A 10,294-nucleotide genomic window follows, 5' to 3' on the forward strand; every position below is an offset into this window, starting at 1 on the left:
TCAAATATCCATTATTTACCTTTTGACCCCAAAATCCCACTGTTGGAATTTTTCCAACATCTACCTGTACATATATAAAAGAGTATATAAAAGAGTCTTCATTACGGCATTGTCGTAACAGCAAAACATAGGAAACATTCCAAGTGTCCATCAACAGGAGGCTGGTAAAACGGATAATCTGTAGTTGTAGGGAAAAGACATAACCTCTCTAGGGACAATCTCTAAGATACATTGTCAAAGGGATACATAAAACAAAAAGTAAACAAGGTTTTTTTAAATCTTGTTTTACACACAGGACAGTGTGTACAAGGTACCACCTTTGCTTAAGAGAGAGAGAGAGAAAATTAACTAATCAGATAGGTAGTTATACTAGTTTGTACTCAGAAACTCTGGAAGAATGAAGAAAGAATGAATGAAAGGGGTGGCTTTTGAGTTGATGGAGAACAGAGCAGGGAAACAAGGTACATGTGAGATTTTTACTACAGACTTTAAAATATTGCTTTGATTTAAAAAAAAAAAAAAATCTGTAAATATGTTACCTAGTAAAACAAATTCAAGGCTATTGGTACAATAGAGGGGCTGGAGAATGCAATTACAACGTGAACACAAACTCTTAAGGAGACTCGAATCAAGCAGAGTTTTTAAAAAGGACTGACTTTTAGAACTTAAAATATGTACTTGTATTAGTTGAAGGGAAATAAATTCACTCTTGAGATTCAAATTTGCAGCCTGGAAGGTCAAAAAGAAATATCAAACCTCCGACCAAAATTACACCAAGATTGAAATAAAAAGGCCAAAGACAAACTGCGAGGGACCCAGTCAGGAGCGCTCACATGCAAAGGAAAGAAAAGTTAAAGAAACAATAATCAAGCAACAGGCCGGGTGCAGTGGCTCACGCCTGTAATCCCAGAACTTTGGGAGGCTGAGGCAGGCGGATCACTTGAGCCCAGAAATTTAAGATCAGCCTGGGCAACATGGTGAAACTTTGTCTCTCCAAAAAGTATTTAAAAAGCTAGCTGGGCGTGGTGGTGTGCGCCTGGATTCCCAGCTTCTCAGGAGGCTGAGGTGGGAGAATCACTTGAACCCAGGAGGTGGAGGCTGAGGTGAGCCGTGATTATGCCACAGCACTCCAGCCTGGGTAGCAGAATGAGACCCTGTCTCAATAAACAAACAAACAATAATCAAATCAAGCAACAAATAGATGTTCCTAAGCGGAAAAAAAAACCAGAGTCTACAGAGTGACAGGTTCTGTGAGCTGTGAGGGTGCTGAGAAAAGAATCCCCATCGAGGCATGTGCTAAAGGACATGTGTTTGATTAGGAACCCCAGAGAAGGGACAGCTGCCAATAATGAAATGGAAAGTGTAACAGAGGAAGAAAAAGGAAATCAATAACCAGATCAGAGGGAAAAAACTGCAAGGTAAACCAATAAATGTAAAATGAGCCAAAGGTAATCAAATCAAGTACAGTAGATCAATTGTTAAATGAAAAGTGAACAGATAGAATTCTCCCACTAAAAGACAAAGAGTCAGCTTGGGTTTAAAAACACCGTGATAGGCTGGGCGCAGTGGCTCACACCTGTAATCCCAGTACTTTGGGAGGGTGAGGCAGGTGGATCACTGGAGGTCAGGAGTTTGAAACCAGCCTGACCAATGTGGTGAAACCCTGTCTCTACTAAAAATACAAAAATTAGTTGGGCGTGGTGTCGTGTGCTTGTAATCCCAGTTAATCAGGAGGTTGAGGCAAGAGAATCACTTGAACCTGGGAGGCGGAGGTTGCAGGGAGCCAAGATCGCACCACTGCACACCAGCCTGAGTGACAGAGCAAGTCTCTGTCTCAAAAAGCAAACAAAAAAATATGAAAATAACAAAATACAGTGGTGACAGGCAACATGAAGAAACCCCATCTCTACAAAAAATACCAAAAAAAAAAAAAGTTAGCTGGGCATGGTGGCACGCGGGCCTGTGGTCCCAGGTTCTCGGGGTCCTGAGGTGGGAGAATTGCCTGAGCCAGGGAGGTTGAAGCTGCAGGGAGCCATGATCACATCACTGCACTCCAGCCGGGGCAACAGAGGCAGACCCTGTCTCAAACAAAACAAAAGAGTGATGTGACTTACACAAGAAATTAGTAGTTTCAAAAAATGATAATGGTAGAAAATAAAAGAATGCTAAGCAAGTGCAAAAAAAAAAAAGTAAAATAAGGAGTGGTCATATTAACAACAGAAGGGCGAAATTTAAGGCTAAGCACTATAATAGGATAAAGAGGGACACCGCATAATGATAGAAAAGCACAATACGTACCAACAGAACACTCGAAATCTGCATGCTCCCGACAGCATCGTAGTGAAATATAAAAAGCAAAAACTAGGAAAAGCACCAGAAGAGCTTTATAGAGAAAATTTGAGTGGGAGGTTTAACAAAACACATCTCCTCTTTCCTTGCCTAACGCAGCCATGGCTCATGGTCCCAAGAAGCATCTGAAGCGGGTAGCAGCTCCAAAGCATTGGATGCTGAATAAATTGACTGGTGTATTTGCTCCTCATCCATCCACCGGTCCCCACAAGTTGAGAGAGTGTCTCCCCCTCATCATTTTCCTAAGGAACAGACTTAAGTATGCCCTGACAGGAGATGAAGTAAAGAAGATTTGCATGCAGCGGTTCATTAAGATAGATGGCAAGGTCCGAACTGATATAACCTACCCTGCTGGATTCATGGATGTCATCAGCATTGACAAGACGGGAGAGAGTTTCCGTCTGATCTATGACACCAAGGGTCGCTTTGCTGTACATCGTATTACACCTGAGGAGGCCAAGTACAAGTTATGCAAAGTGAGAAAGATCTTTGTGGGCACAAAAGGAATCCCTCATCTGGTGACTCATGATGCCCGCACCATCCGCTACCCCGATCCCCTCATCAAGGTGAATGATACCATTCAGATTGATTTGGAGACTGGCAAGATTACTGATTTCATCAAGTTCGACACTGGTAACCTGTGTATGGTGACTGGAGGTGCTAACCTGGGAAGAATTGGTGTGATCACCAACAGAGAGAGGCATCCTGGATCTTTTGACTTGGTTCACGTGAAAGATGCCAATGGCAACAGCTTTGCCACTCGACTTTCCAACATTTTTGTTATTGGCAAGGGCAACAAACCATGGATTTCTCTTCCCCGAGGAAAGGGTATCCGCCTCACCATTGCTGAAGAGAGAGACAGAAGACTGGCGGCCAAACAGAGCAGTGGGTGAAATGGGCCCCTGGGTGCCATCTCAGACCTTTGTACGTAATTAAAAATATTGTGGCAGGAAAAAAAAACAAAAACAAAACCAAAAAAAAACACATCTCTGTCAGAATTAGAGTAAAATACCCCTGCCCCCAAGCAAAGGATATGAAGGAAATGAAAGTTTGAATAATATAATCAATAAACTTGATTTGATGCAGATAGGACCTTATATCCCTTAAATAGAAAATATCCATTTTTCCGGCCAGGTGTGGTGGCTCACACCTGTAATCCCAGCACTTTGGAAGGCTGAGGTGGGTGGATCACTTGAGGTCAGGAGTTCCAGACCAGCCTGGCCAACATGTCAAAATCCTCTCTGTACTAAAAATACAAAAATTAGCTGGGCATGGTGGCGCACACCTATAATTCCAGCTACTCCAGGGGCTGAGGCAGGAGAATCGCTAGAACCCAGGAGGTGGAGGTTGCGGTGAGCCGAGACTGCACCACTGCACTCCAGCCTGGGTGACAGAGTGAGACTCCATCTCAAAAAAATAAATAAATAAAAACAAAAATAAGAAAATATACATTTTTCTTATATGTCTATGAAAAACTTAGAAAAATCATTTACTTGGTCACAAAGAAATTCATAATAAATTTTAAAAGTGGAGATTTTACACATCTGGAGAAAATGAATGCTTGCCTAGTAAAATATAAAATGGCCAAAATTAACTAGAAGGTGAGTAGAAACTTAAATAAACTAATTACCACTGATGAGAAAAAAAATCTGCCACTGAAAAAGGCACCAGGTCCGGAGGGTTTCATGAGAGGGAACAGTAGAAACCTTTTGAATTCATCTTTGCCAACACCTTCCTCCTCCAGGAAGCACTCCTAGATTTCACTCTTGCCAACAAGATTCTAGGAGGATGGCTCCTCCAATATGCCCCCCACAGCTCTTTGGAGATGCATCATGTCATATCATATCATATATATCTGCCATACCATAACTGCCATGCTATACCATATCATAATTGGATCTGCTGTTCAATTTCTCCTGAACAGTAAGCTACCTGAGGGCAGGAACAATCCTTTATTTTTCATTGCTTCCTAGTGCCCAGTACAGCAGCTGACATTCACTGACTAGGTGAATATGGTAATTGAAAAAGCAGAAGGCACAATCATCATTACGCTGTGATGTCTCTATGGGAACTGCCCAAGACATACACATAAGAAGGCAGAAAAAAATGGGAAGAAACCAACATGCTAACAGTCATTCAATTGAGATTTCCTCCTATTATTCAAATATTTGTAATGGAGTTAAGCTATTTTTATAGGGAGGGAATAGTAATTTACACATTTAACTGGGCCAACAAGGAGAAAGGAAGGGGGAGGTTGGGAGGATTCTACAGGCAGGCCTTCCTGCTGCCTCTGCTTCCTCTCTCTGGGCCCAGCCCCTAGACAGACACGGAGGCCTGGACAGGGGCCCCTGTCCCACTCCCTTCATGCCTCACAGGGGACCCCCAGCTAGAAGAAGGCGAGGAGGCAGGGTCGGCACCCATAGGAGCCTCAGCTGGGTCCTGTGGGCCTCACCTGGCCCAGGCAACAGCTCTGGAAGTTCCCTCAACACCAGAATCCTTCTGCAATCTGGAAACAGAGCTTCCCAAATTTTAGCAAGAGCACCTGTGCCCCTGTGCCCCAGAGCCCTAGTCCTGGCAGCCCTGTTTTCCCCTCAATATGAACTGACAGCCGCTAACCTCTCACTCCCCGGCACAGATCCAGTTCCGAAACTCTCTAACATCCAGGCATGGAGCCCTGGCCACATTCCTGGTCATCAGCTACCCCCTGGTCATGATCACGGACCTTCCCATTCCCCAGGGCCTGGTACTGACCACCCATCCAGGCTGGCATTCAGTATGATGCCCACCCCTCCCTGTACTGGACACAGTCAGCTCTAAGAAGGGCAGAGAAAATAGGTCTATGGAGCTAAGCAATGAGGAGGCAAAGGCCTAAGAATGATATAATGGACTTTGGGGATTTGGGGGTGCGGGAAGGGTGGGAGGGGGTGAGGGAGAAAAGACTCCACATTGGGGACGGTGCACACCACTTGGGTGACGGGTGCACCAAAATCTCAGAAATCGCCACTAAAGAACATGTATTCATGTAACCAAACACCACCTGCTCCCCACAACTATTAAAATAAACATAAAAAAAAAATAGGTCTAGAGTGAGGTCAACTGCTGAGGCCTGGGAAGGAAGTGAGGGGGCAGGTGGGGCCCATCTCAGGCCCTTGGGGCTGAAGGGAGCCAGGGACTAAGAGGTGAGAACCAGGCGCAGGTTTCAGGGAGACCCCCAGAGACCATGTGGCCTACGGGGGAGTTGGGGGTGGCAGGGAGATCTCTGGGGGGGCAGCAATGTGGGGTGAGGGTGGGAGGGGACCCAAGAAGCTGCTGTCTCCTATGTCAGGTCCTAGGCAGGCAAAGGGGCTCTGGGACAGCCCGGGGCTGCAGGTGAGCCACTGGGAGGGAACTGGGTCAGGTGCGAAGAAACCGGCAGAGCCACCCCAGGGCGGCTGCCCCAGCTGGGGGGTGTGGGTGGGGGTTGTTGGAGGAGGGAGTACAGGCAAGGGGCTAGCTGGAGTCCCCTCAACTTGGCCTCAGCTTCCTGCTGTTACCAACGCCCCTTGCCAAAGGCCCCCTGGCTGGCCCCGAGTGGGGACAGGTAGGTCTGTCCCAAGGCCAGTTCCTTTTTCTCAATCACAGCGGCCTCGGGCTGCCCTCGGAGTTTGTCCTGCCCTCAGAGGAAGTGGGTGCTGGCCCTGGATCCAGAGGGGAGGGGCCCCAAGTGAGAAAGTGAGGGGAGACAGTGGGGAAACTGCTGTGGCCACCCTCTAGTCCCCTAGGGACGAGGGCTCACTCAGAGTTCCCATTGGAGGAGGAGGAGAACTGAGGGCCCCAGGCTCCTTCCAGTCAGCGCTGCCTGTTTCAGGTGCGGCGCCTCCAGGGCTGCTTGTATGAGAAGGGGCAGCAGTCTGGCTGGAACTTCCCTCCCAGCGGCCAATGCTCCAGCAGCAGTGGCAAACTCCAGGCCAGTCCCACCTGCCTGAGCCTTCTCACCTCTGGGTGGGGATGGTGACCGCACCCTGCAATCCCAGAGCCAGGACCGCAGCCAGGGGGAAGAGTCTCAGAGGCCATTTTATTGCACCGCCTTTGGCCTGGCTTCCGTGGGCTCCCTGAGTGGCCTCTTTAGGGGAGGGGAGGAGTCATCCCTGCTTACCTCCCCCTGTCTCCCTCTCTCCCCTCTCAGAAGGGTTTGCTTCAGCCACTTCCTGGCTGTGTGAGCTTCGTCCTGTCACTAAACCTCTCCGAACCTCTGTTTGTACTCAGGGCAAATGGAGGTGTCCATGCCTGCCTTCCAAGCTGCTGGGAGCTTAACCCTGGGTATAAGTCTTTGAGCAAGAGCCCACAGGACTGTTAGCCCCTTTGGGACTGCATCTTACCACACTTTGTCCCCAGTGTTCAGCACGGTGACCAGCCCACACCAAGTGCTCAATATGTGCGACTAGAGTGCATGGGGAGTGACAAGGCTGTAAAACACCATCCATGGCAAGAGCTCCTCTGTTCTGGGGGTCCCTGGCCCTGCCCAGTAGCCTGCCCTAAGCCCTGAACTGTTGCCTAATAGAGGGGGGTCCCCACACACTCCCCTGTGCCCCTGTGCCATGCCATCCCCACATCCTGCCCCCTCTGTTCTGCACCCACTTTCTTCTGAGATCCCTTCTCAGCAATGACCTCCTCCCCATCTTCAGCCTCCCCATTTCCTGCCCACCCACCTGAACCTGGAGACCACGTTTCCATCCATGACCTACACCCCCTCTGGCCACACGGTGTCTCTCTCCTCCTGCCCGTTGTCCACACGCTCAATTCACACCCTCACTTCACTCCTGACCACTGCCCCCTGCCCTCAGCACCCCCTGACCAGCTGAGCTTCTAGTGGCCACTTCAGGTAAGTGTCATATGGCCTTTCTCTCACGTGACCTTCCTGTGCGTCCTTCTTCTGGACACTTCTTGTCCTCTGAGCCAGCACTCTCATGCTTCTCTTCCCTTTGTCTGGCACCTAAATCCAGGTGGGCCCCAGCTTTTCTTCACCCTACTCCTCCCCAAGTTGCCCCCAACCCCAGTCTCAGTAAGCAGCACCACTGTCTGCCCACGAGTGCCAGCTGGGAATCTAGAACTCAACTAGAATTTCCCTCCCACCTCCCTCGGCCCCCAGGCCCTGCCCATCCACCTCCCAAACCTCTGTTACCATCACATGACCACCAAGAGCTTCGGCCGTGCTTGAAGCCCTGGCCACAGGGATTTTTTTCTCAATCCCACTCCTGTCTCTGCTAAAAGCCTCACAGCAGCTGCAGGATAACATGCACATTCCTGGCAAGCACCCGTGAGGCCCTGCCCGGGTGGGCACCCACTCCCAACCCTAAGCTCCACTCCTGAGCCCCGGCCCCATGTCTTCTCGTGCTGACCTCCTATCCAAGAGGGCGACTCCCCCAGGAACGTGGCTGTGCCTCAGCCCTCTCCAGATCTGAAGGCTCACCAGGGTTTGGCAGGTATTCAGCTAGTTCATGCCTGATGAACGAGTGAATGGGCCTGGAGGATCATGGTGGGAAATGCCGCCTGGGACAACTAAGGGCAGGGGTGGGGTTCCCTTGGGGGGCAGAACCAACTCCCTACCCTGGACTTTGTTGGGGGTGGAGCACCAGGGAGTCCCACAGCTGCCTCCTGAATAAAGCTCCGAGCAGGGAACGTGGTAGTATTGCACCCATCGCACAGGGGAGGAAACAGGACCAGAGATGTAAAGTGACTTGTGGAGGTCACACAGTGAATTAGGGCCACAAGTAGGGCCAAGGAGCAGCCTGTCTCTGGCCAATGTCCTAGATCCCCCCCTGGGTAAGTCCCCTGCCCCCATCACCTGTGCCCCTCCCCCCAGATGCCACTGCAACTAGGAACCTGCTAGGAGCTGGAAGAAGGATGGGCAGAGGGGCCACCTGGCAGGCCCCTTCTCAGGAGATGTCAGGATCTGGGCAGTCTCCTTCCTCTTTGGTCCTGGGGCCTGGGGTGGTGGCCCTTGGGCAGACTTACAGAGCCCTGGCTCACAGGTAAGGGACTGCCACACCTCTGCCCTTTTCAACACACACTCTGTGCACTCTGTCTGAGCCAGACCCTGGGCCAGATTCAAGGTTCAAAGAGCAAGGCCATTCCCCCACCTCCAGGGGCTCCCCTCAGACCGGCAGGCACCCTCCCACCGTCACCAGCACAGAGAATGTGGAGAGGCCGGGAAGTGCGCCACCGGGAGCCTGCGCAGGAAACTGAGGGGCGCTGGGGGAGAAGAGAGCTGGCATCCAGCCACCCATCCCAGAGAAGCTGCCTGACCCGCTGGCAGCGGCACGAAACAGGAACCAGCCGCAGTCCCCAGCCCCGCCCGTCGGGTGCCGTTCTCCATCCTGGCCGCAAGGCGGCGGGCTGCCGCTGCAGGAGCCGGAGAGAAGGCGGCGCAGATTCAGCGAAGCCAAACGAGGACGACCTAGAGAGTCTGGGTGGACCCTCTGTTACTGCCAAGCGCTTCGAAGCCTTACCTCGTTTAAGGCTCACAACTCTAATCCTTAGGTGTTGTGCTTACACCAGAGGACGCTGGGCCTGGGGGAGCGTCCTCGCGTGTAAATTAAGTGGCTGTCCGCAGCTGGCAGGTGACCCAGTAGAGTCCAATTCTCCTTTCCCCAGCCTCAAAACCTGAGCTCTGCATTGTAACGAGACGGGCGGAGGGAAGACCCAGCAGCGGGCCTACGTGTCTCCTTCGTCTGGGCATCCCGGACTCAGTCCTGGCACATGGTGGGCATCAATGTTCTTGGTAATGACATCAGGCACAGCGAAAGAAATTAGGGGCTCCCAAGGTTCAGAGGTCATCTGTCCACCCCCTCCCTTTGGGCTAAAGAACAAACCCAGACCCTGAGTGAGGAAGGGAACTGCCTCTAGATCATCACACTACACGGCCGGTGGCAGATGGCAGAACGGTTCTGAGCATCCTTTTTTCCCCTTGGGCTGCCCCTCCCTGAAAAGTTCCTAAAGTTCAAAATGTCAGGGTCGCCCAGAGTGTTCTGGGGATGTAAGAGTGTTTACAAAACGTGCTCTATTTGCGATTTCCCAGATTAACACAACTGGATTCTGAAGAGGAAAAAAAAAACAACCTTACTTAACCGGACGTCTTTCTGAAACAAACCCATCAGGAGTTCTTTAAAAAATGAAAAACAAAAAGGAACTGAAATTCTGGAAGCACCCTCAAAGGGAAGCAGACGCCAGACTTTCACATCCACCCTCTCATCTGATCCCAGGCTCCTGGGAGACGGGCAAGGCTGTTGAGCTGGCTGCAGGCCTGCAATCCCCCGTTCCGTGCCCAGATGCGCTTCGGAATATAGAACAGCTGAGACTTGGAAAGCTATCCTGAGGTACCCACCTGCTGTAGGTTACATTACCTCCCATCAGGGCTTGGGGCAGCAGCCGGCTATCGAGCTCATTTGCATTTCTGCAGCAAAATGTGAATATTCACACAAGCGCGATAAATAAAGACCATCAACAGCCTCAAATCAGTTTAAGCGCAATTTTGCCACCAATTGGATTACGAAAAACCTTTTGGGCTTCCAGGGAGCTTTGGAGCCTGGGAATTGCAGATGAGGGACTGGGGCCCTGCACTGTTTCGCGGCTGTGGAGAGGAAGCTCATCCGAAGTCTTCGGACAAAGGTGGGCGTCGTGCCCGACGCTGAGCGGAGCAGGTCTCCTCGCGCCCAGGCTCCCTGTGGGCGCGGTCCCCAGTGAGCCTCCCCGCCTCCGCGCCCGGGGTCGTACCTGCTTGGTGCTCTCCTCCCGCGGCGGGCCGCGCACCTCCTAGATGGCCTCGTAGACGTTCTCTGAGTCGTTGCGCTCCAGGGGCAGCAGGCACACCCAGGACACCTCCACGCTGCAGGCCTTGAAGCTGCCGCTGCTTCCGAGGTAGCGGGCGGGAGGCGAGACGGCGGCGCGCGCCAGGTAGTCCAGGGAC

At 51.2% G+C, this 10,294-nt stretch overlaps 1 protein-coding gene and 1 pseudogene across 1 annotated transcript; one reads left to right on the forward strand and one right to left on the reverse strand.

Moving 5' to 3' along the window:
* Positions 1-2,431: 2,431 nt before the first annotated feature.
* On the forward strand, positions 2,432-3,314 carry LOC105507370 (40S ribosomal protein S4, X isoform-like). Its single transcript, XM_011936179.1, has one exon. The coding sequence runs from the start codon at positions 2,451-2,453 to the stop codon at positions 3,240-3,242; it is 792 nt and encodes a 263-aa protein (XP_011791569.1). The 5' UTR covers positions 2,432-2,450; the 3' UTR covers positions 3,243-3,314.
* A 6,528-nt stretch (positions 3,315-9,842) lies between these two features.
* Positions 9,843-10,294, reverse strand: part of LOC105503236 — an 898-nt pseudogene continuing 446 nt past the window's right edge.

This window comes from Colobus angolensis, unplaced genomic scaffold, assembly GCF_000951035.1.
Source record: "Colobus angolensis palliatus isolate OR3802 unplaced genomic scaffold, Cang.pa_1.0 Scaffold1, whole genome shotgun sequence".
In the NCBI taxonomy this organism is placed as follows: Eukaryota; Metazoa; Chordata; class Mammalia; order Primates; family Cercopithecidae; genus Colobus; species Colobus angolensis.